Source organism: Pleuronectes platessa, chromosome 20 (genome assembly GCF_947347685.1).
Source record: "Pleuronectes platessa chromosome 20, fPlePla1.1, whole genome shotgun sequence".
Classification (NCBI taxonomy): Eukaryota; Metazoa; Chordata; class Actinopteri; order Pleuronectiformes; family Pleuronectidae; genus Pleuronectes; species Pleuronectes platessa.
Genome location: NC_070645.1, coordinates 10,919,812 through 10,946,992, shown reverse-complemented (window position 1 = coordinate 10,946,992; position 27,181 = coordinate 10,919,812). Strand labels below are relative to the sequence as shown.

At 41.9% G+C, this 27,181-nt stretch overlaps 1 protein-coding gene across 1 annotated transcript in view; it reads left to right on the top strand.

The window, feature by feature from the left end:
• The window catches only part of cntnap2a (contactin associated protein 2a), a 314,161-nt gene that overhangs the window by 109,657 nt on the left and 177,323 nt on the right, over positions 1 to 27,181 (top strand). The window contains exon 2 of the mRNA XM_053412914.1: positions 23,219 to 23,329. Within this exon, the coding sequence (XP_053268889.1) occupies positions 23,219 to 23,329 (111 nt within the window). The remainder of the gene's footprint in view (positions 1 to 23,218; positions 23,330 to 27,181) is intronic.

Here is a 27,181-nt window from a genome sequence, read left to right as displayed (position 1 = left end):
CTAAGGAAAGGGCTTTTAGCCGGCACTCTCTCTGTGCCCGCGAGCGCAGAGTCAACCGTTTTATCCACACTGCCTATACTGCCTTGCATCTTCCTCTGTCTCACTGGCACAACAAGAGAAATGCAGCGAGAAATACAAAGCTGAAGAGAATCAGGGAAGAGAGGAAGTGCATTTAAGTGCAGGGGAAATAAAAGTAAAGAGTGAAGGGAACTTTAGTTGTTTCTGAAGCTGCATGTGCATGACTTACGTGCTTCACTTCCTGTTTCTGCTCTGTTTCTCCTCCTTTCTCTTGTTTGGAAGTGGAATTATCTCAACCTGAGCCCCGTCATATTTCAGTGTGATCAGAAAAGAAGACAAGGATTCACGGTGGCCTCGAGGGCTGTGACACGGAGATGATAATTGCACCGTTGTGCCTCGGGTTGGTCACAATGAAAGGCCACGACGACGCCTGACAGATGTTGTCAGACATGAGGGATTGTGCAGTCGTCATGGTTATTCCAGCAGTGTGAACCTGCACAACTCCATATCCCTCATCTTCCACCATCATCCATAATTAACTCCAGATCTAACAAATATAAAACCATCCTTACATTGTAACTGCATATTTTGGTTCTCTGGTTCGCATTTTCTTTCATTTTAAAAGACGGTGAAGAGGAGAACATGGGATATAATGCAAATGAGCTGTTGTTTATGCAACAGAATGTCGAAAAGAAATAATAATATGAATGGTGGCTGCTTTGCTAATGGTCCTTTTCAAGGCAGTTATTCCCCCTGTGTGTTATTTCATACATATTTTTATCAGGTTTTTGGCCATTATTTTATTTAATACAATAAACCCTTATAGACCCCATAAAATGGACAAAATTAACCATTAGTATTGTTGGTTTGTTGCACATGAAGACGTTAAAGGGATTCTTCAAACAAAACTTTCAAAAGTTATGCAACTTTCCACCGTTTCTCTGCTTTTATTTCTGCTGAGAAATTACAGCAGAGGAGACAAACTGTCACAGATGTCACCACTTGACACAAATCGTGTTTGTTACATCAGTCACAAAGAGCAAAATGTTACAAATCGTCCAATCCATTCCTCTCTGCGGGAAAAGACGCCTGATGTAAAAATAAAGACGCCTCTGATTGCTGCATCGGTAGGAATGTTTTTGAAAGTGATAAGATGTTTGCAATGTATTTTCTATATTATACTTGCGTGTACACAGACGTGTGTGGGTGAAAAATGTGTATAAATGCTCGCTTTGATCTCGGAATTTTCTTATTTCTTCGGCGAGCTCGTGCGTTTGTGTGTGTGTGTGTATGCGTGCGCACGCCTGGGCTGATGTGCGCTGCCGTAATGGATGCTGTCCTGCAGCACCCTGTCTGGTGGTTGCAGCCGGAAAGCTGTCATAAACAATCTGCTCCAGCGTCAGTTAAACAGCGAGCGTGGGAGAATTGGGTGCTCCATGGCCTACAACCAGCCCCCACGCTCTCTAAATAAACCAGCCCATCTGCCTAATACACTGAAATCAAAAATGAGCAACGGCGATGCGTCAACAGGTTGGCAAGGCGTTTGAGTGACACTGGCGACTTAAGGAGGTGTTGAGCTTTGACACAGTGAAGATGTTGTGCGACACTGGAAACTGGCAGACTGGGGATATGTTATATGTAACAGGAAATGTGGCCTTTTCAGGTTCAAGTGATTTCACACTTGAATGTGACGAGGTTGCTTTGGTGTGTGTGTGTTAGTGTGTTAAATATAGCAGAATATAGGTCTGAAGTAATTGTCATGTAGGCTGAAGACCTCTTCAGTGACCAAATAACATATCTGCCCGAATGTCAAACTTTGACCAAGTTCCCATATAATTAAATACGACAGTAGGTTTCCTATAAGGGATGATTTTGGCCTTGGTCACAGAAAACTTTACCTTGATCAACTTCATAATCCACAACATTGGCCTGATTTCCAGGGTTATTTGTTGTAGGTATCCTGGTTCCAATGAGTATTAAGCTTGAGGGTTGATGTTTTACACTATTTCGAAATGAATACAGAACCCAGTGTGACAGGAATTCATTCAAATACGGTTTGATACGTGTCTCCAAGTTCGACTTGACCTTCCTGAGCTGCGATAAGACTCAATGATCCACGCATCATGCCTCGCAAACACTTGTTTCTTTGTGGGACTTTACGTGCAACAACATTTTATCCCTGCCACGGCTCAAAATGGGCTATAATCATGATAATCAGCTGTAATACCTCTGCAGGGGTTTGATCGGTGTGTCGATCAATACCACTGACTAAGCAATTGCTTCACAATCAGCACAGATTCCTGGCTTTCAAAATCCCAGTCTCCTGTTTTTATTACATTGTGAATTAACACCCTCCTTTCTTAGTGTAATGCTTTTTCCATTTAGAAACAGTTTTTGTTACCCCATTAAGTTTTTATCTCTTTAAAGTTTGACTTGGGCCATGTCAGTTTTACTCGGGCTCACCACAAACTGTGCCAGAGGCTTGAGAGAGAAAGTACCTATGCTTATATTAGATCTATGACTTGAGGAGTCTCTTTTCAATATTATGCCCATCATGTTATAATCTGGCTCCTGTAGTCATGTTTGCTTTGACACCGAAGCTATAAACATTTAGCAATGATTTAGAAGGAAAAACTATCGTCTTCAATCCGCATTACAAGGAAACTTGTAATCCTTTAAATGTGGCTGCTTTATATTCTGACCTTTGCTTTGGTTAACATTGTATATTGATGCTTGCAAAATATATTTAGAGGTTACTAGCAGTATCTTTTCCATGTATTTGTATGCTGAAGGCCTCCAACGTTAGACTAAACGTCACACAGGCAAAGACTTATTTTATGCTTATTCTACCAATGCCTAATATTAAATAAGCTATAAAACAGGAGTGTGTTAATAGTCCCTGGTGACAATCTTTCTGTTGATTACTTACTGTAATAAATATCAGAAAAATAATAATATCCCAAAATCTCAGCATGTTATGTAATCAGCATTTTTTTGTCCTATTCTAAATAGACATATGACTCTTTTCCCTGATGGGAAAATATAATTTGAGGGCTCTGCGCAGAACAAAAAAATGCTTCTATCAGAGGAGTTGTTTTCCAGCCGTGGAGACATTTTTTCGAAGCTGCAGCTGTTGTCTCCTTTGTTGCTGCATCTCAAATAGATGAATTCCAGAGCAATCATTTGCACGTTGCTTTAACACTGTGCCATCTGTCAAGCTATAAAACGCCTCGCGGTGTCTAGCAAGTTAAAAAAGCAAGCTTAACCAGAAACAAAGAAGAAATACTAATGTAAGCAGCTACTTTTGTACTTTGTGCTAAGTTATGCTAAAGCTACGGTGCATGGGTCCTTCCACACCAAATGTAAAATCCCAAACTTTTTGCAATATGGCTCAAGATTGAAAAATCTGCAAACACTTCACCAGAAGATGTTTTACCTTTAAAATATATAAATTATGCTAACACACTCAACTTGAACATGTTTGAATAATAGAAAGATGGACGACCGAGTGAAGTGGAAGCACCTCGATCACCCACTTGTTGACTGGCCACAGTAAAGATCATAAATCCTGCCTCCTCCGTATTAATGAACAGGACATGGACTAAACTTTGAAAGTCAAAGTACATGTCAAATAAAATTTTCTTAGGGATGGTTTCTGTTAATTTATGTATTTATTATAACATTTTAACGATCTACGATCATTACCTCAGAGACTCTTGTTCCAATTACGCAATATGGCAATGTTCTCATGCAGGATATCTTGTATAAAGGATAGTGGGAGTGAGTGGAGGTGCGTTGTTCATCTTCATGCACAGTTTGTGTGTAGGACTGACGCAGCAGCCCTTAGCTTAAGTAACTTCTGTACCTAAATATAGCCTCATGCAGCTGCTAGGGGTTGGAGTTTGCTGTCTGTCCTCATCTTCTATCGCGTCCTCCCTGAGTGATATAAATCGTCTTTCTGCTCAGAAGACAATCTCACGTTTTAGGGTTTAACTGTAAAGTCGCCATTATATAATTATCTTTGTTTTTCTCTCAGACATGTCAGCCCCACTCTTGTCTGCACGAATCAGGTGACTTATCAAATTAGGTCCCTGTGCGGGGGGAAAAACTACTCAGCCAATTTTGACTGGCTCCGTGTTATCATGTGGAGTTGATTGGAAGTGAAAGGAGTCCTGATGTCACTTCTTCGATTGTCATCGATCGTTTTCTCGCGCTGTCAAACAACAAGAGAACAAAATGACAATTTCACTTCACTCAATGGGCTCTTTTCTTTTCCGCTGCACAGCCGCTCTTTATAGCTGGGTCTCTGATGAATTGATTCACGTTCTTTGTGACATTATTTAAAAAACCCTTTTTAAAGCTCCCGTACTGAATTCCAGATGTAAGCTGTCTGATTTGTGGCTATGTACGCCGCATGCATGCAATGTAGATTTCTACCTTCTCGCCGACCCTGATGTGAAATCCCTGCACGTTCAGAACGTCCTCTCCATTTCCTTCTATGGAGAATGACGGTCCTAAAACCCTCACTACAGGCTTTATTCCCTTGATGGATGTTTATGACAAGGATGTGATCCACATATTCCAACACACAAATGCACACACACACACTACGTACACTTGAGCACTAACAAACATGTACACCCACAGCGGCCAAAGTGAATGACATTCCCGAGGAGATAATTCATTGTTATGGTTTTTCAAACCAGCTGACGTGCCCATATCCAGCATGCAGGCCTGTGGGGATTTATAATAGGATGCTTATCATTATGCAGCGGTGCCAAGGAAGATGGGCAGATTTGGGAAAATTTAATTTACACAAAACGGACAGCGGAAATCAACCGGCTGTCAAGTAAGCACATTGTGGTTTAGATTTGTGGGGTTGAGCCGTGCACTTCTTTTCTATTTTCCCATCAGTTTTTGACACGTCTCCTTAACAATTCCTTTTACTAAAATTCGTGTGCGCTCTTTTCGCACTCTGCTCAGAGTTGAGTTTGATTTTTACAAAAGAACAGTGGGGAAACGTGGGGAAAGACAAGGCAACTCAAAAGAATGACATAATTGGAGTGAAATGAAAAGGAAAAAATGCGATGACATCCTACCCCTGCTCTTTCAGGGACTACATGTCTCTCCACTGTATCTTTAGAACTGCAAGTTCCCGAAGGTTCCCTGGAGCCTGCCTACTGTACTGTACCTTTGTTGCTTCTGCTTCCATTGCTAAAACATGCTCTCTCCATTCTCTCTCTCTTTTGTATTCCACTGTTGCTGCCACATTGTGTTGTGAATAGTACATCTCTATAGCATGGGCTCGTATTGAATAGTGTGAGGGACAAAAATGTCAAAAGGTAAAGATAAACTTCAGGAGTAGCAATATAAATACTTTCCTCGGCTATAACTGTCTTTTGTGCCAGTCCCTGTGGGGGTTGTGTACATTAAGATATACAGCCATGGATCCTCAAAATACTACATTGTATATTGGTGGAGGTATATCATGCTACAGGAGTAGTTGTGCGATTGTCGCGTCAGCTGAATCTCCTCGTGACTGCGTTTGTGACGGGAAACAAAATGATCTCAGAATATTCAAAAGGAGCTTTAGAAATCTGCAGGGATTTTAAAGGAGGCAATGGTATTCCCAGGTTTGTGATGCTTATCAGTATTTATTTTACAGATGATGCAGGTTGGTCCATGACCTCAGTTGCAGTTGTGAGTCTGCCTCACATGTGCTCTGTGCTTTGTTTAATTCATAACCAAAGAAGCTGGGCAATCCTGACTTATTACTGAGCCACAACAGATCATATTTTGGGGCCTATTTGTTTTTTGACTGTACACATGATTGATATTCCTTCACTAGCACTCTTCTTCTCCCTAGTTCCTCCTGTATCCTCTGTTCTTCTCTATAGTACATCTGTCTTCTCTCCTCAATGCTCACTACTCAGCATTTACTGCTACTGTGATCTGACTATAGCCTCTCTCCCCCCCTCACTCTCTCTCTGCAGTACCACTGCAGCTCCATCAATCACGTACATGCACACAGACACAGACACACACACACACACACACACACACACACATTCACAGCATTTCAGTGCTGAGACAGAGAAAAATATGGCTCTGTGATAGGCATGCATGCATGTGTGCACACACAACAGCAGCAACACTGTCAGATCACAAAACTAAGAGCGACCCAGTGAGGAATTAATTATTTTCAAATGTGTTAACATTATTTAATTCTGGAGTTATCTCTATAGATCTCTGTGCGAGAGTGGAATACATTTTTCATCTAACAGGGGGAAAGGAAGAGAGAGAGGAGGCATGTTGCATGTTGTGTCCCACAATTATTGTGTTTGTGTGTGTGTGTGTGTTGTAGCCATTATTCATTGGAGCATAAATATGTTTGCATTGTTATTCTGGAGGTTTTTCATTGGGACAAAGATCAAGTCCCCATAATTGAAATCATTACATTCTAAAGATAGGATATTTTTGAAGGTGAGGCTGAGATAATGGTTAGAATTAGGTTATGGTTAGGGTAAAATGGTGGTTATGGTCAGGCAAAGGTTAGGATTAGGTTATCGTTTGGGTAAGATTAAGTTTAAAATTAGGTTAAGGTTAGGTTAAGATGAAGGTAAGGAGAAAACTAAGGTAAACGTAAGATTTGGGTTAGGATAGGTTAAGATTAGGGTAAGATTAATGTGTGGGTTATTGATGGGCAAGTAGCAGTTAAGTTTTCCTCAGACACATGATGACCACATACACACTTAAAAAAACACAAGTACTGCTTATGTTCACTGGCTGCTCAAGTGCATTGAACATTGGAAACAAATTGACGAGCTGTAACGAATAGCAAACTATTTGCCTTGGATGCATTCTCTGTTCCACTTGACCCATAACATATGCAGCATTACAGTAAATACAAATTCATGCCAATAAATAAGAAGCCAACAAAAACATTCTTTACATCCCATAAAGCAGGGACACCGAAGACACCGAACAGACATTAAATAAATCCACAAAGAGACATTTATTACGTTTGTGCATCCACAATGAAAATTGGTCAGAGCGTTGTTTGGTTAAAATAAACGACTTTCAGTTAGTGAATGCTGGAACCAAGAGCTCCAGACCAGTAATGGCATCACAGAGGCTTTCATTTCACGCCTTTTCCATGTGGAAGATGCCAGGGGGAAAAGGCTGGTCCTCGCATAGTGGGACTAATTTCACATGAAAGGCTAAATATCTCGGGACAATATTGCCAGTTAACGATAAATCATGATGCTAATTTAAAAATCTCCCCATGTCTCTGCTGAAGAATGAAAAAAGCAGCAACACAGCAGCAATAACCCTCCATCGTCAGAATTATTTTGGTTTTTTTTACTGAAGGAAGGAAAATTTTGTTGCTGCCTTTAATCCCCAAAAACATAATAGCGAGACCAACTGTAATTTGCTTCTTTTTAATTATTTAGTGCCATTTTTCAAACTCAAACTTTGGCTTTTGTTCCATTTTTAAGGCGTGTGTTTTTTCAGATTGCACGGTTGCACTGCTAATGAGCAGTGAGGCAAACCACTCTTCCTGTTCATTCCCCCTCAGAGTGGTAGTTCGGAATTAATCATCTTTAATTACCAAAAAGTTGGAACACAACATTTCCGTTCACCATGAATGTCTGTGCACAGGTTTTTAAAGATGGCGAGACCTCGTTTACACATTGTTAGCACTGTTTGCCTCAGACATCATTTCACTGTCGGGTTGTTTGTGTGGGACTGTGACTGTCTGTGGATACATATGCCTCACATGCACATGTATGCATGCATATTACATCAGTGTGTAAAGAGAGTAATTGCTTGATGTTATGTGTATTTGTCGGAGCGCTACCTTTCACCACCTCTCCATATGTCCCTCTCTTATGGGGCTAGCACACACATTAGTGGAGCCGTGGAACTCCTTGATTTGGTCATGCATGCATCCATTCCCACTGTGGGCTCACATCAGGGGATAACTGCACTGACCCACAGTATTATGTTGCTGACTGGGAACAGGGCCAATCTGTGACCCCCCTCCACGCTCAGCCGAGCTGTGTGGTCACTGCAAACTGATTGGCTCAACAAGTGTGGCTGAAAAGGCCACTGCAGAGGCTGCATCGTTTTCTAAAGGCTTAGAAACCGCTTTAAGTCCTTTTTGTAGCTTTTGTGCCACATGGGATTGATGTATTGTGGTTTGGAGTTGCAGGTCAGGGTTAATGCTCTCCCTGTGTTATTTACACTGTCTCTGTTATTTGGTGTATTGCTGTTAAGCCGCACTGAATGAATTACAAATAGCAATTTTACCAAGAAATCCGGAAATCTCCGTCTGTCCATCTTTCAATTTTTTCGGTAAGAGCAGTTATAGAAGACCCAACCCGAATCCATTTAGATTATACTGACTGACATTATCAGTCATATAAGTGACAAAAACCTCTGATCCTCCTCATAAAAGGATCGGCTGTTGTTGCTTCTCTCGTTCTGTCCGTCTGTCTGTCTGCACAGAATTTGTATAATACTGCTCACCTTACTGCTCACTGCGTGCTAGCGAGAAGATATGAGATATAAGTGTAAAACAGCTCCAATACTGAGATATTGTCCACCATAAACATATATATTTACTGCGCTTTGAGATTAAATCAGACCTCACACATGTCAGCAAGAACACCTTCTACTGTGACATCCTGTCATGTGCAAAATAACTTATCGGAATCGGGCATCTTTTTCTTTCTTTCCTGGTTCTTCGCATCCATCAATGGCCATCACAGCTCTCTTTTTCTCTTCTTTATCCTCCTCTTCTGCGGAAATTCCTCACAACCAATCAATTTCCCCCCCATACCCCAACTCTCAAGATAATTACCCTCCAATGGAAAACGGAGGTGGAAGGGGCCAAGATGGCCGGTAATGGCAGGCATAACGAGACTGTAGGTGGAAAAAAGCATGAGGCAACAGAGAAAAGGGAGAAAACAGAGTTCTCTCATCTTATTGATAAGCGAACAGGATATGTGGGAACAAAGGTGGAATAGTTCCAGAGAGACGAGCAGAGCGTTGTTTGCAAACCAACAGTGGCTTCCCACTCCACCTCAACTGTACAGCAACAAATATAGCCACTTTCAAATCCTCCCCCATTAGCGGCAACGGTAATAATCTCATCTGAGAGCAGTGGATATTGTTAACATCCATTGCTCCAGAACCATCACTTAATTCATGATAAGCAAACACGGCAAGAGCTTCATCGCCGCAGCACAAACAACGCTAACCACCATAAGCTGCGTTTTGTATTGCTTGGCCATGAGCAATGCTAATTCCTGTCAACGCTGCCAGGTATTACTGACATGGAGAACAATGCTAAATCCCTGTTAGCGAACCCCGGCCACTGCAGGGCCTTAGCACTGCTTGGGTTTCCATTAGCCTTGCAGTATAGATGCACACACACACACACACACACACACACACACACGTATACGAGCAAGTGCATTGTCTTGCAGGCACACACACACTCATTCCCCTGATTCCCATTAACCTGTGGGAGCCCCTGCGTGGCTGGGAGAGAGAACCCTAATTTGTCAGCCTGCCGTGGGTCTTGAAGCTGAAGGTCGTTAGCAAATAGAGTTCGCCTCTAATTACTGCTGGACTTCCCTCAGACTTTGTGCACGTGTGTGTATGTGTGCATGCCTATTCTATATTTAACTACATTTGTGTGAATATAATTGCGCACAAAAAAATACAGTACGTGTCTTTGCGAGTGTATTTTACTGCTTTCTTGTCCATCTGTCTGTGTGTGTAATGGACTCGGACTATGAGTCCAAACATGGAAGGCCTAACATCCTTTTTTAAAACCTGCCCTCGTCTTCATATCTTAAGTTGTCAGTTCCTCTGTCGCTACCAGTCTTCCCTCTGCTGTGGCGTGTCACTCTCTGACTTTCTCGCCTCCCTCACTCACTTGTTCTTCTCTCCCTGGTCGGAACGCAGGATATCTGGTGAAAACCAAATTTATTGATTATAGGATTGTAGAAGCTATCAAACTTGCACAGTCCTCCACGACCTCCTCGATCACTCTCCCCACCAGCCCTGAGTCCGAGATAGAAAACACACTCTACAGGGTACTCTCTGTCGTCCAGTTGAATCCCTAACACTACTTCTTAACAACTTCCAGCAGTCTGCAGTTATTTATTTTTAGAGGTTTCCTCTGATGACATATGCAACGGCGAGATTGATGATAGAGATGTTTCAGGCTGCATCCGATATTTGAAGGACGGTGTCTTTGTCAGTGGGCCACCATGTTTTCAACTTTAAGAATTGATGTATGCAGATCCAGCAAACCAACAGACTGGTATATATGTGTATATTTAATGTCGCAACAATTACCAAATATAAAAGCTGATGCCATTTTGTCAATGAAAGGCTCTTGTCGGCCGAACGGCTCAGTTCAATCTTTACCTTTTGGTTTTATAAAACCTTTGTAACTTACAAATGTAATAACTACAAATATCCTGATTAATGGATCGACTTCATGCAAATGTGTCTTGCTGTGTTTATAATTGGTGTTGCTGGCACCAACCTTTCCTCAACACCTCTTTCCGTTAGGCAGGCTGGCCATATTGGACAACCGCAAGGGACTATTTTGAAAGGAAATAAATTGGGTACTTTGTTCATATGTGCTTCACAGGAAGTAAGTGCACGCATGTGTGATTTTACACATATGCCTTTATTTTTTATCAAATGTATCTCGTAAGTTTTTATTCACCCTTCTCCTCCTCCATCCCCCACTCCCCCGATTCGTCTTTTACCGCCAGTCGGACCATATTGTTTCTCAGTGTAGCAGAGTTTAGGGCCGACGAAGGAGTGGCGGTTCAGTGGAGGGAGTGATATTATGGGTTACAGTTGCCAGATTGGGATTAAATCATCTTTATGAGCCCGCAGGAGGGCAGTGAGAGGCTCTCTCTCCCAGACTCCTGTGGAGGAAATGACAGAGGTCCATCCAGGCCTCACTAGCAGCCAGTGGACCTCTGATTACGCTTGTGTTGACCCACATTGCAGGTAGTGAGTGTGCAAAATGGCAACAATCATGTGCACGTCTTATTGTTAAGCTTTGCAGTTTATATTCCTCTGTAGTTTCACAGTTATAAATGGATGTAATTACACATTATGATAGACTACCTGAGGAATGATGAGGGTACACTGTGCTGTTCCTTCATGCTTGAGAAAATATGCGTGTTTACACACACACACACACACACATAAACACACTCAGGCAGATACAAATATATTTGCGTTGTGTTAAATTTGAACGCTGTAGTTTGTACCAGAAACAATTTCACACATGGAATCTCAAGCTACAGATTTCTGACTGCCGTGATATGGGGGAAGGTGAGAGTTTGAATTTGTGTGTTCCTGCACATCAGTCCCTCTTCATCATGTGTGTGCCATTCCACCGTCAATAATTGCTGTACTGAAAATTTCCAACTAATTAATCTCAAATTTCATCCAAGAGTACACATGGATTTCTTTTTAATCACGCGATATCATAAAAGGTCCAACAAAGGCGCCGTTTAAACACGTTAGTTCATCAACTCCGAAACTCTATATCTAACGAAACCTTTAATGATCATGTGGCATCTGGGGGCAAGATGAATTTGCTTGGTCAAGTGAAGTTATTAATTGAAATCCAGTTAGGTAATTGAGTGTGTGTGAAGGTATAGATTAACTATCCTTCTCACTTGCTGGTCATGATGGACGATGCACAGCAACGCTAATTGCAACTGGCACAGAGTCACAGTCAAATAATTCCTGAACCTTGCACCTTACCCCGATGAAGAGCCACTGTCGACGGTTCATTTTACTAATGCTGTAAACTCCATCATTGTCACCACTGTAACTAATATCTCTCTCTCCCAATTATCTGGTTACTGGGAGACGTGTTTATTTTCCTACAACGGCCACACAAATCAATGTTTCAAATCAATCCTTTAAATATACATATCAAAAGCAAGGTGCTTGTAACCTACATATACTTCATGTTAATTTTGGTATAACAGTATTTTAATATAATCACAATACATTTATATTAAATTCACACATACTACAGATCAATGCAGCTGGGTGGAATGTTAGATACCCCTCATTGTAAAGACTATAGAACTAAATTAATTTCAGTACCCAGATCACACCTCTGTCTCTTTGTTTTTAGACCAAATTACCTCAGTGTTACTCAACTCTTATTAAAGCAGTGTTCCTGAAACAGACAATGCTTGCGTTTGTGTTTCTATTAGATCTCCTTTGATACCAGTATACCCACTGACCAATAAACCAAATCCCACTGTTGTTTACGTGATGGTACTTTAATGGACTGTGAAACAAATGCCCACCTGAGGAACTATGGGAGTTAATATGACTCTGTTGTTATGAGCATTGCTCAAAAACCTGACTTCCCTGGGGAAAAAAATACAATTGGCCACCATTGTCTTCTTTCTGCTCTGCGATTGTACCAATAAAAAAGCAATTACCCACCAAGATATCTCAAGGCAGGATTTGCCAAGCTGGTTGTTTCATCACTGAAATATTATTCTTCACTTGAAGTATGGATGCTAGTTATAAAATGTGTTGCACCAGCCTGGAAGCACAGTTTGACCATCATCTGCCAAACACTGTGCATCATTAGGGAAGTACTAAACCAAAGCAAAGAGGAGAAAAGTGTGAGTGGGTTCATTCAGTCGGATTGACTAAACCCTCTGTTATGCATATGAGTCAGTTTGCATGGAAACTTCTTCTAATGAATCGGTTTGACTGTTTAGAAGAGAATCTAAAAAGACTCGACAGCACACAAAGGAAATGTCTACTCAGATGAACACCGAATCTTGGTAAATAAATGATGACTAAATTGATCGGACTCGGGACAAAGGTAGAAAGGACCATTTGTTGCAGGACGAGCTGCTAATGCACAATGTGTGTCTTTCAGTTATTTATAGAATACATTATGGTGCAGTTACCGAGGGGTTTCTGTGAATTTTCAGCCATAATGCCATCTACAACATCCACCTGTTCAAATCTATGCTTTTGCTTAGAACTCTTGATGGGAAAAGGGCAATTATTGACTTTCTTCCTCATTAATAATTGAGCAGAGGGATCTATTTAGTGTGATTCAGCCCGCCTATCTTTGAAACCCACTTCCACCCCAGCTCCTCCTTTTCATGTTGTCTCTGACTTAATCAATGGCATATCTGTTGTCATTGATGCTTTGAAGTCTGTTCTGTACCCAGAGTGGGGGGAATCATTAGGAATGATTTGTTTACCTAGGTTATCCTGATTGACCTCCATTATATCATTACTTTAAATAGTATAGTTGTGGCTATATAATGTTTCCTTCCACCGCACCATTATCACCTATATCTCTAGAAAACCACAGACTTTTACATTTCCAGATCCATTCCTGGAATACTGGATCGTTTAGAGCTTTCTAAGGTCTCATTGATATCTGTTTACCAGCGGTGTTGCCCGTCTGAATCCAATTTGCCAGGGGTTTTGCACTATCGTCAATTGGTTGAGGGTTTCAATGTTTGCATACACCAGGTTAACACTCATTATCTACCCTAACCCTAGTCCCCAACTCACCGGTAACATATTCAGTGGTAAAATTCATTAATTATCTGCAATGACAAAAGTGACGTTGAATGAAGATTCTGAATTGTGCCAACATTTTTCTAGATTCCTGTTTGGTCGTCCAATTAATTTGTTTGACAAAGGTAGTGTGCAATTCCCTGAGCTGTGGTGCTTTCCTACCAGATTGGTTTATAAGTATAGAATAATAGTGGGCAGTGCCATGTCCTGTCTCGGTGACACACAAATTCTCCTTAATGAGTTTGGCTAAATTGAACCCGTCAACGAGACTGTCAAATGATTTCTTCGTCATAAAGGTCAGACCAAAATCTGAACAGTCTTATTCAGCAACTAGCTCCACATAAATGGGGATTTGTCTTTATCATATGTACCTTACCCTCCAGTGAGACATAAAGCCCAGAGTGTATTGTATCTGGATGAAATTTAAGTGTATTATGTCTGCTTTGGGAAGAGGATTCACACATTCATAACTGCTTTGTTTCATTTTCTAACCTGCAATAGCCTTTGACACACACACAGACACTCCTTTGCAGGGAGAGTGTATTGATGGGAGACGGAGGGTAATACTTCATGCAGCTCTAAGCAGAGTTCACTGAATGGTAATAACTGATCTGACCTGGCACCGAAAGGGAAGTGGCGTGGCAGAGAATGACAAAAATACCTAACGGCGATGTAGTTGAGTAAGTCGATCTCTCAATACCAAAAGGAAGTAAAAGTTCACTAAATGGATACTTTGAACCAGGGGTGGCTGGCCAAAAAGGGGCGATCGGGTGCCGGCACTGTCACCACAAGACCTCCCTATAAACCCGCCTGAGGCTCTGTGGATTGCCAGTGACAGTGAGCAGCCCTTTAACTACAGGAATAGATAAAAGGTGAACTTTTATAGCAAACTCACAAGGGTTTATTTGATTGGCTAAGGATAACTGAAGCTAAGCCTGCAGAGGGTCCGTGGACACATTTACTGGACAAAATTTAGAGTGTTGGCCAGTGTTATGTACAACAAACTGACTGCAAGGCCTTGATTGGTCGAGTGGGAACTGCTGACAGGCGATCTCAGGACTTTTATTTGAAGGAGGCAGAGTGGGACATGGAAGACAAACTGAGAACGTGGTTTCAACTCGAGTGTTTTATGTAAATACAAATTAATCTGTCAGCCTTGTCCATTGTTACGCCGATGAGCCCGATTTGTCATTCATCCAACACGTTGTCTCATAGAGATGCCAGTGATATTCATCATAAGTGTTATATTCACTGCCAAATGTGTTTCTTTAGCTTTTGTCTTCAAACTAAGTCTGTGCGACATTAGCCGCACAAAGCTCAGAATCAGATTGTCCGGAATTGAACATGGTCTCAGTTTTCTGGTTTTGTTGTGTGATCTGTCGAGGCTTCAATTTCCATTTGGTCCAACTCCGACTCTTGGAAGCATTTTTGTTTTTGAAAAATGTCAAAAGTTAGCATGAATGTCACTTGACAGATATAGATAAAAGCTGGAAAGCAAAGGTACGTGTGTGTGTGTGTGTGTGTGTCTGTTGGTGTGTTGTATGTGTGGTTGCTTCATCCAGAACATCTCATTATGTGCTTGGTCTGTGCTCGCATTGGCACAGGACACCAGATCCGTTGACAAAAATTGTTTAGTGAGGAATCCAAGACATGAAAAATGAATCTGGACCAAAAAATTTAGATTAGCGGCTCAAGAAAAGAGCTGGCAGGCCTGGGGTGGGGGGGTGATAGTGGGTGGTTGGAGGGTGGTTCCACAAAGGCAGAGGATGGGGAGCGCTGAAAAATAAATAACATCTTCCCAGAAGGAGCGGGGGGAAAAACATGGCTAATTAGATCTTAAATTTCAATCCCTCACATATGAACCCCCGTGAACAGACGTGCAGGGGAAAAAAGCAGAGGGAACAGAAGGAACGATGCAAATAAAGAAGGAAATATTTTCAGATGAATAGATGAATATGATAACAAGGTACCTCACCCCTCAGGCAAAGTGAGTCAGATTTCACACTCACACTGTATACATTTCTAAACAGAGAGAGGGTTGAGAGAACTGGCTCAATACTTTTCAGCAAATTGTGAAGAGCTTGAAAAAGATTTTTCCAACGATAGAAAATTGCCAACATTTTACTATATATATCCCGGGTTTAATTGTTTTTCTCCTCAAAAGATCTCCTCCTTTCCTTGTGTACTTTTTTCACTGCCTTAAAATGTCACACTGCGAAAAAGTTTGCACCTTTTCATTGAGAGCTAAGTGGTCACTTTAAGAACCACTGAAGTTGTGTGTGAATTGCAATTGTCCAGACTCCCAACCTGGGGTCGAGATGATTGTCATTCATTCTACAAAACTGTGGGACACCTGCACACAAAGGTGCATAATCTAACTTTGCCCTGAATTGAGAGGATACACAGTGTGTATAATACACAACTAAAGACACACAGGATGGATTCGCTTTGATATAAGTGACTTGGATATGAAGGAAAACGTTGTACAGTATCAGGAAAGTTGTTGTTCATTCTTTAGAGCAGCGGGAGATCTAGTGAGGGTGAGCCCCACTGTCAGAAAATTTCAATTTAAACCGGGTATTAATTCTGTTTATGTCAGAGCACTATCTATAGCCAGAGTCAGCAAGAATGAATGTCAAACTAACATATCTGTGCTACTTTGTGTCTGTGCCTAATACGTGTTTTCACTTCTTTCGGTTAGCAGTGAGCACTTGACTACAGAAGTTCCACTCATTCGATTGTTGCATCTTTTATAAAACAAATGTGTCTGATATGTCTTTTGTTCTTTGTTTGACATGAAACATGAGCTCCAGGCTGCTTCATGAATCTTCATCTGACGCGTGTTGTACTTTGATATGTTCATAGGCGGTGGGAACTTCCAACACGTGGAGACGGCGACCTTCACTGCTCAGCAGAGCCACTTTCAAACAATGCCATACTGATCAAGTTAAGAATCAGATGCTGTAAATGTCATCTTTGAGTGCCTCCAGGAATGGTGCACCAACAAAGTAGATGGCGCTAATGCACCGTGACATTGGTTGCCACCTGCCGATAAACCGGACAAAGAAGAAGTGTTACAGAATCCCCCTTCTCTTAACTCTCTAACTATTGGAACACAAGGACTCTGTTCTTTGGGAATTTGTCTAGGTTACACAAAAACTACACAGTTGATTACCAAGACACTTGCTGGAGGGATATGGTAGGCTATGGGTCAGGAAAAGATTGATTACATTCTGATGTGGATCCAGGAATCTCTTTTCCCATTCTTTAACGTTGCGAGATATGGGCATATTTAAAATGTTCCATTTATTTCTCAGAGATTTATTCACGTTGCTTGATGGAAAAAGTCTGGCATGTTTAAGACAGTGATATAATGAGTGTGTACTAATTGCTGTACAACATGTAAAAAAATCTGTATGTAGCGAACTTAAATGTGGTTCCATACGTCATTGATTGGGGCGTGCGCTCTCTGAGTGACCTTCTAGTTCACGTTGGTTTAGTTGACACACCGCATCTTGTTCTAACTTCACAATCCTTGTTTATAGACTAAAGACGGTGGCAAACGGGAGGAACAACCATCTGTAATGCCAATTAGAGCGGCCTTTTCCATGCTGCGGAACATCTGTTAATTTGTGTCCTATACCTCTTTGTGAAACCCACTAGGGAGCGGCTGTCATGCAATTCCAGGTGTACAGGACAACATGCGTATGTAGCTGCTTGCTAATTAGTGAAAGGCCATTTGACCAGTTTTTAAACTCTGCCTCTTTGACCGCATGAGGAAGGCGAGCAACTCCACAATGCTTTTCAAAGCAATTTTACAGGTTACATTCGTTTAAGAGGTTTGAAACTATGAGTGGAACTTGACCTTGGTAAGTGTAAAGTAACAGTCAGGGGATGGGAGTTCCCTGATGCTTGTGTTTACACTGATAGCACAATCTCAAAACAAATATTTTCTGCTGAAATGGTTTTGTTGACAGCAGCATCTTTTATTTCCAGCTATAATTTGAAGATTTAAAAAAGAAAATGCAGAACACTTTCATTCTTTTTTAATCGAGAAGATTAAGAATTGGTCAAACAGAGACTACTTTAACATTGAACGTAATTGTCAGACTATTGACCTTATTCTGAATAATTTGATTATCTAAATAGGTTACTTATAGAATATTCCATTAATATTCCTGTTAACATGTGAATAGTCTGTGTATGACACTTGCAACATTAGGTCCTACCACTTGTTTACACTCTAACCCACGGCATGAGTCGTCAAGCTGTGAGCAGTCTCTGAGCCAATCAGCTATAGTCTGAACACCTTTGGGGCCACCAGCCAATATTTTAGGGGCATCCAATGAAGACAGCTGATATCTGGGCCAAGACCCAGTCTTCTGTTTGCCTCACACCATTTAAAGTCCGACTAGTTTGTTTTATCACATCATATGTTTTACATTCAACATTTTGGCTAACCTCGATCAACAGCTATCTGCACATGAATGATATTAAACAGCTGATAACGGATTCATATTCACATGCAGAAACCATTTAGTTGCCAACTGCCGTATGTCAATGTCCCATAATGCCGTGTTATCACCAGCACGACATTATATTACGATTAATATGTATACATGCCTACACAATGGGACTAAGGTCCGAAGCCTCCCCGTCTTAACTCAATCATTGCTTTTTCTGAGGATGACCATAGTCAAGTCAAGGTCATAGGTTTATTATTCCGGCTGTTGTCTTGCTCTGGCTCAGATCCGAACAGTGGCGGCCATGTAAACATGTGTAATTACTGTGCCCTGCTGTAACTCATAATAGACTGCGCTCCCAGCCACAGCAGAGACCAAAGGCATGCACAGACGGACACACTCACACTCAGTGGCTGTTTGGAGCGTAAGACTGCATCTCTGTGCAGCTGTTGGCACTTTTGACAGCTTGCACTGTGTTCATGACTGGAGGCCAGAAAGAGCCCTCAAGTCCCATTCAGTGATGCTGAGGGGAGGACCTGACAGCATCAAACCAGAGCTCCACACACACACACACACACTGGTTTCACAGTCATTGAATAAACACAGAGTAAAGCAGATTTTTTCTGTAGTGTTTTCTCAAAGAAAACTGAACGAGGTTGGTAATCTGGTTATGTAAAAAATTGCATGGTGTGATTCCTTTGTGCCAAATGCTTTGTACATGTCTCTGTTTACGAATGTGCCTGAAGGGCCAGAGGGGCCCGTACAACAATTTATACAAGAATTCCACCAGGCAAGGCAGGGTTTTGTGTTATCATGCCACATTCTGGATGACAAATTTTAGTCAGTTTTAGTTTTCTTTGCCAACTGATCTTTAGGATGTCATGAATTTCACACTGGATGTATAACGCTCCATTTGTGTCCAACTCCCTTTGGCCTCAGAGATGTGGCAGCAGTGTAAGGGCTTTGAACAAGCTGGCCAAACACTGTCTATCCCTGGCTTTGGGCCCAACTGTTGGCTGCCAGATGACACATCTCCTCGTAGCTATTTTTCCACATCCTAGTTATTTACCTAGCTGGAAATGTCACTAAGAAGGCTTTGGTAGGCAGCCATTTTCCTTTCTGTCGCCCTCTGTCCTGTTTCTCCTGGTTTCTCTTCTCTTTTTTTTCATCTTAAGTACGTCTCTCTCCGAGCCATGCTCGCAGCCCTTACCTTTTTCTCCTCTCTTATCATACCATCATGCGTAAAACTATCTGTCCCTCGCTCTCAGGGGAATACGCTGACATTTGCTCTAGGACATTGTAGTCATTTGCTCGGCCTAAAGTGGCAGAACATACAGGACCCTACTTTGCACTTGAGACGTGAGCAAATATCAGGGGATACGATTTCACACTTCAGTCACGAGGATAAGACCATGTGGTCTGCATTCATTAATCTTTCCAATCTTTTTTCATGTGATAGCGACATTTGATACCAAGCAAACACACAACATGTTTGTGTTCTGCACACTAACTCTGCACCCAGCATATGCCTTTGTTCAGGCGTTCATGTGGGTGTTTCTTTTCTTTTATTTAATTTGACGATCTATTATCTGTGTAGTCACGGTGCAACAGACTGTGTTGGAGCAGTTATATCAGTGAATTATTGATGGACATGATGTATCGTAGGTCACTTTCCAAGATACATTTGTAACAAGTAAAAACTGAAATCCAGTTTACCTGTGTGGGAAACACTGCACTGCTGTTTAATCATCTGAAAGAAATAAATCATTTAAGTGTATTACTATTGTTTGGAGGGGTGCATTCCTTTAGGATGCTGAAAAATGAGAAAACGGACAATGTGAGATTTATTGCTAGTAATTTTAAGACAATAGCCCAGACTCAAAGTTCCTACCCAGAGAAGATATATGATATGATACCTCGGAGGTAAACCAGTAATACCTTGGGGGGGCTAGCCATTATCACAATTAGAGACTGTTACACTTTAGTTCCAAGAGGTTTAGATGCTAGGTACTTCTACGCCGTGTTTCAGAGGCAAAGTGCATTCTCGCCCAAGCGTGCACACACAATTCATTCAACGACTTTATGACTGGGTGCATTATTATGTCTTCCAAAGCATTTGTATCTTGCGAAGGAGCATTAGCCAATTGATTACAGGTATCCTTTCCATCATGTTATCACTACATTCCTTCCACGTAGCAGTTTCCCTCCACCGGGGAGCAGAGGGAGCCCCGAGGAAATAACTGCAGGAGCTGAAGAAATGCACTATATCTTTCTCCACAGCTTTAAAACCCACTTCCTTGCCCTCAACGTCCCCTCTCTCGTTCCATCCATTTCTTCCTGTCCCAGTCCTTACTGTGTGCAGTGATAAAGTTCAGTGTTTCGTGTGGTGTGTGGACCAGTTTGAGTTATCGACTTTTATGGGGGTGGGGTAGTGAGGACATTTTAGCTGGTCTTCATTTTCGGAAACACCAAATTGTAAAAGATCTGACACACCTTAGGGGCTGCTGTGGCTCAGAAGGTGGAAGTAAGGTCGTCCTTATACGAGAAGGACGGCGGTTTGATCCCCAGATCCTCTGGTCAGGGGTTGGATTCAATCCCAGCTGACATTGGGCCAGAGGTGGGGTGCACCCTGGACAGGTCGCCAGTGTTTCACCGGGGCCAGCATACAGTGAAAAAAACAACCATTCAATATCAGACCTACAGTCGATTTAGTGTTTACAATAAACCTTACCACCACTCTGAATGTCTTTGGACTGTGGGAGGAAGCCGGAGTACCACACAGAGAGACGCCGGTTTATCAGAGATTAGAACCGGTGACGTTTAGTGGTCAGGGTAGAGTAAGGGGCTCGGGACTGAATTAAGTCAATGAGCGTCCTCACAAACACAAATGAGAGAGAGTAGCCTGTGTGCGTGTGTTTTCCTGTCTGTGTATCAGTGTTGGTAGTTTAGGTAGAAGAATAATTTCCCAGACACTCGAGCATGACCTGAAGAATTCTCCTTATTTCTCGAGCAGATGCTGCTGCAGGATCGGTGCACCTGTGGCACAGTTGCAAAGGGAGATAAGCAGTAACATCCAGAGGCATCCACTGGGAGGCGGGGTTAGATGCACTCCTTTGCATTGCATACAAACTGTTTTATTATGCAGAAAAAAAGAGCCAGTTCACCTTCTCCCATAAGAAGCAGACGTCCTTCCCTGAGAGGAGCAGTTGCAAATGCATTACTGTAATATATTCACCTTTATAATATAATGCAGTCATTCTTATGGCACAGGCCAAGTTGGTGCAAGCATAATTTTTCATAAAATGACAACAGCCAACTCTATTAGTGAGGACACTCTGCTCTGCTGGACTCGTTTCTGTGATGGCGAGCCAGTCACCTTATGGGTGCTGGCAGATTTAACTACTATTTAAGTGCAAGGTCAGTGTGCCACAGACATCATTACTTTTTGTGTGTGTTTGTAACGGAGAACATGGTGTGTGTGTGTGAGTGTGAGTGTGTTGTCAAAACAGGCTGTCGGCTAAATATAGACAGAGGGACGCCGCAGACCATTTCTCCTCACACACAGAAATCCGGACTCACTCAGTCGTACATTATCAAGATCTGACGATGTCATTACTTTTCTCGCCGTGAAGTCACCCGTGACAAAAAAGTAATATGTCTAACAAGCCAACAGCCCAAGAAGCTCTGACACTCACACACAATCATGTACAGAAAGACAAACATCTCTTTCTGCTACACCTGAATCTCCCTCGTACACAATCCAAGTCACACACACACACACACACACACACACACACACAGGCTGGGCATGACAGAGAACTATTGACTGCCTCTACCTGGCCTGACAGACCATTCACAATTTCTCCCTCTGCGTGAAGCCTAATGTACCAGAGGAGGCGAGTGCATTTTTGTTTGTGTGTATGAGTGAGTGAAAGAGGGAAAATTGAGAGAGAGAGAGAGAGAGAGGAGAGCGACTTTGTGTGTGTGTCAGGTGTGCGTCAGGAATATGTATTTGTGTATTTGTCCAGTGTAATCTTTGCTGCCTTTGTGTGCCTCTGATATATTCCGCCGCACTCGCTCTCTTGGATTTCTTTTGAGAATGCGCGGAGTTGTGTGTTGACACGTAGGTCAGCATGGACTGAGCACCACTACATCTCTGGTCTCTCTCACTCTTTTCCTCGTGGCTGCTTTGGGTACACAGTTCATGCAGCTGGAGTAGAGGGGGGGGGGATGTATGTGTATCTGGATGCAGGTCTGCTTCATGGCCTTCATAGTATTGTGCTGTGGGAAAGGCCACTGTAAAGCCTTTGTAGCCTGCATTTAAAACGTTCACTCCTTTTTGAATTGATATGTGATTCGTATAAAGCCACATATTAAACCCTCACAATGTCATAACCAACAATAAAGATTTCAATTGAGGAGACTAACATCCTCTGCCTTGAGTTATTACATCATCATAAAAAGTGGTATAGAACCTGTCTGCAGTTTCTTAGATCTTTATATTTCAAGTAGAATCTCCCTTCAAGAAGTTTAAAAGTGACCCAACAATTTGTGAATCAAGGCTGAGTAAGTCTACTGAATGCGGCTTGTCAACTATTTTTACATGTCTTTTTTCTTTTTTTCTCTCTCTTCTAAATCTGTTATGCATCTGCATCTGGTTACAAGGTCACATTGCTTGTTATAGTCATTTTTTTTGCCGTGCGCTTGAACTCAGACATCATGTTTTCGATGCCCCTGTTGGCTCATGACTGACGTATCCGACTAAGTTCTCGGCCCAAAGACGGCTTCCTCAACCTTCAGCTTCGCCCATGTGTCTATACTGCTGTGAGTGAGTGAGTGCAAGCTTATGAAAAATAAAAGGAGCTTGAGCCAAGGAGATTTCATCCTTCAAATACTTTATAAAACATTAAATGTACAATGCTGTGATTTGCTTGTACAGAGCCTTTTTTCCGACCTATATTTGGTGTTGATAAATGTCTGTTTCTCTAATTCATGTAAAAAAATACTAATGTTTACATTTTCTCTTTTTCTTGACTCCTCCCTTTCCAACTTTCTGTCCCATCGTCCCTCTCTCCTCCATCCCTCCTCGGCTTTCTTTTCCCGTCCCTCCACAGCAAAATGTGACGAGGCCCTGGCGTCCCCTTTGCCTCACACAGCCTTCACCAGCTCATCTGTTTTCTCCAATGGATACGCAGCCGGATACGCCAAGCTCAACAGGAGAGGAGGTAGAGTCACACACGACCACACACACACACACACACAAACCCTGCGCGTGTCCGTGAGCTCACTGATACATGAATGCTGTATATGTAGGGTTGAGCATGCCCGCTCAGACGTGATAAATATCTCATCCAGGCACATGCACATGTCTCCTTATGACAGATTTTACAGACGACACAAAATACAGGTCGGAGCATTCATAGTGTGATCCCTGCTCAGCTGCTGTCACCCTCCATCCACTCGTCTTCTACCTTGTGATACTTCTCCCTTTCGCCCCCTTCTCTGTATTGTCCCCTCCTTTCTCTCCCTCATTATCTCCGTGACTCAGGCCGAAGCTCATTTCCACATCAGTCCACAGCAGAGAGAGATAGGGCCAGCCAATTACACCCCTCCATGTTTATACAATTAATAATTCATATTCTTTCTCCGTCTAATATAGTCACACTACAACTGAGGAGACAGAGCTCAGAGCTGGCAAATAAAGGCCAGGTAATCTGGTGTGTTTAAGCGCTCCAATATAAATGCTGCTGAGTGAGGACAGGAGGAACCCCCCCCCCCCCCCCCCTTTAATCATTAGAACCCCTTAGAACAAGAAAGAATGAGAGGATAAAGACCAACCAGCAGCGGTAATGAACGAGTGTAAATATCCGACTTGTGCATTCTTTTCTCCACATGCTTTTATGCCATCACTTCAGAGCCGGGGGGTCCTCTGGGATCATATAATGGCTGAAGTGTCGAAATTTGAGAATGTTGTTGTGCTGAAGAGCGACAGCAACACCCAAATTAAAGTAGCTGAACAATGCAGTGTGAGATGCACTCAGCCACAGTTCACACAAGTCACTCAGTTAAATGTCTTGACGTGAAGCTTTAATGGAATTTCTTCTTTCACGAAACTACTTTTTGTGTTTGGACTCGTGGAAAAAGCAAGAGTGTCTCAATAAGGCACAAATAGCTGCCGATGTGTAAACACATTTTAAAAGTTAAATGTTGGGACTAAATGGGGAATGATCAATCCCAAATTTAAATAAATTTGATAATAAATTTGATAATAATCACTCAGATCATGAATGTTTCATATTCAGATAGTCTGGACCAAGGCTCATGTCTTTGTTAAATTGTTAACAAAAACTTTGTTGCGAAAGCCCCTAAAAAAGTTCAACCTAATAGATTTAATATGAGCATTTGCACTCGTTCTCTACTTAGCAGTGAAATATATTCTCTTCTCTCCCTCTTTCACTACCTGGCAGTTTGACTCGTAATTACCAAACCCTTTATTTTCTCACACATCCCCAATTCTGTCCTGATACAAATTAGTCTATGACAGCCAGAGCCACCACTGTGTTAAACAAGGAACTGACTTCCTCCCATTATAGCCTTAAATGTGCCAAAATGGGTGCATGCTGAGACCCACGTCAAAATACTGCAGGAATTCCATCTCGTCCTGTCTGTCCCTGTGTCCTCAAGAGAATGACGCTGTGCTTGGGTGATGAGGTTGTCATCTTGTTGAGCGTGACACATTTGACAGGGGTGGGATAGGAAATGAGAGGGGAAACCGAAAGGCAGACAAGTTGAGCAGGAAGGGTCAATTAGGTTACATCCTTAGAACGAGAGATGTGCCATTCAAATCATTCTCTTTCTTAAAGTTCCAGTGTGTACGAATTAAGCTAAAGGGATCTATAGGCAGAAATTGAATATAAAATAATCCGAGTGATGTTTTAACTAGTGTGTTGCTTCTAAATTGGACTTATTGTTGTTTTCTTTACGTTTTATGTTTAAATAACTTATATTTACATCAGGAGCAGGTCTTCTCGACGGAGGCCGCCATGTTTTTTTCTACAGTAGCTCAGGCTGGACAAACTAAACACATTGAGTTTTTATGACAAATGAAGGCTACCACAGTTTCTCTTTCATGTTTGTAAGGGGAGGTGATGGATTCAGCTGCATCATGCAACTTCACCAATAGATGTCACTAAATTCTACGTACTGAACCTTTAAAAAAGTCCCGATATTTCAAAGGATGAAGCCACTCAAAATCGTAATCTGTGTTGTTATTAAATGTCATTTTCTAACACTGGATACAAAATACAAGCCACAACAATGGACATAAAGCACACAAAGAGTCACATGTAACAAATACACATACACTTTACATATTTCCACATATTTAGACTAAGAGAATACAGTTACAGACACATAACAAGAGCTTAGAGGAACACATGAACATCCCCTTAAGCTTCCATGATACATGTACATAGGCATGAAAAGCACAAAACCAACACATTTAACACCCATACTGCCACAGACACACAAACTGCAATATCCGGGATTAAAGCTTCATGCCCACACAGTCACACTGTGAGGAGGGGTCCCTCTAAGCAGCTGTGTTTGGCAGCCAAATGTGCCGTCAGTGACACGAGGGTGCACGGATAAGCCAATCTACTCCAATCTCCCAGTGGTGTGGAACAAGGGAGGCACGGAATCAATGGGACACACCACTCATATTAAGCTTGTGTTGTGAATGCTGACAGCTATTAGATTGTTAGGCTATAAGCGCGTGTGTGTGTATTTGTGAGAGAGAGGATGTGTGTATGTATATCATTTTCTTGGCTACACACACCTTGTCTGTGTGTGTGTTTTTGTGCGTCTGAGAGATGTGAAATGATGCCATTATGATTTTCCTGGCAGGCTGTTGTTTTCTGTATGCCAGCCAGTCAACAGGCCCCTGGTCCATACCCTGCATGCTCATCCTTCTATCACACACACTCTTCCCTCTATTCATATGTGTGTGTGTGTCCCTAATATATGCTACTGTATGTGTCAGGGGGATTATATTTATTTATCTTAATATATGCTAAAATAGGGCACAGAAATCCTTATTATACACAAGAGGAAAGAACAACTAAAAAAACTGTAATACTTCTCTGCTAAATAAATAATATTAATGTGTCATTTATAATTGTCATTATGGACTGATGTAATTTTGGCCACATTGCACAGCCTTACAGGGATCAATGTCTTTTGTCTTTGGTTTGAAAACACAGTCCCTATATCCAAATACATCACAGTATCTTATTTCAGTCCTTTGTCAGTAGGTGGTGCAGTCCATTATTACATTATTACATCGGCTGCACGATATGAGCTAGATTTGTTTATTTTCATTATTATATTGGTGAAGAGTTGGAGTTTCTGCCTCCTGGTTTTGAAAACAGAGCAGACTGATGAAGACTGACACTTTATATATTTCTAACACCTTCCTCCTCAGCCTCCCCCCTTTCCCACCTTCCCCTTTTTTCATCATAAAAACCTTTTATGGAAATGTCAAGAGTTTGAGAAAGGCCTCGAAATATTGCACACAAAAAAAGGCTTTTACTTTTGGTTGAATTGGAAAGGTTGGTGCGTGCATATATGCTAAATGGAAAGTTGTGCAAAGGAAACAGTTTTAGCAAATAAAATAAATGTTTTCTACATTGTTTTCACTGCTTGAGGTTTGATTATCCTTTAAAGAGCTCTTTGCATCCTTCTCTTTAGCAGCCAACAGTGACAGCCTTATAACCAGAGTGAATGGAAAAACATATTTATGAGCATTTTCTATAAAAGCCATGGCTTAAGTACGATTTTATGGAAGCCACCTGCTGTAATGACTCTTTCCTGCCTCTTTCCATCACTCCGGTCCCTCTACACCCCCCCCCCCCCCCCCCCAAACGTACCTCCTCCCACCCCCTCACAGCCTTTCCGTAGTATTGGTTCAGTTTTTGAGACTCTCTGCACATCTCCAGGGTGTCAGGTAAAGGGCGAGAGATGAGCCCACTCCCCCAACTGCCAAAATTCTTTGCTCTATTTGAACCGAGAGAGAAACC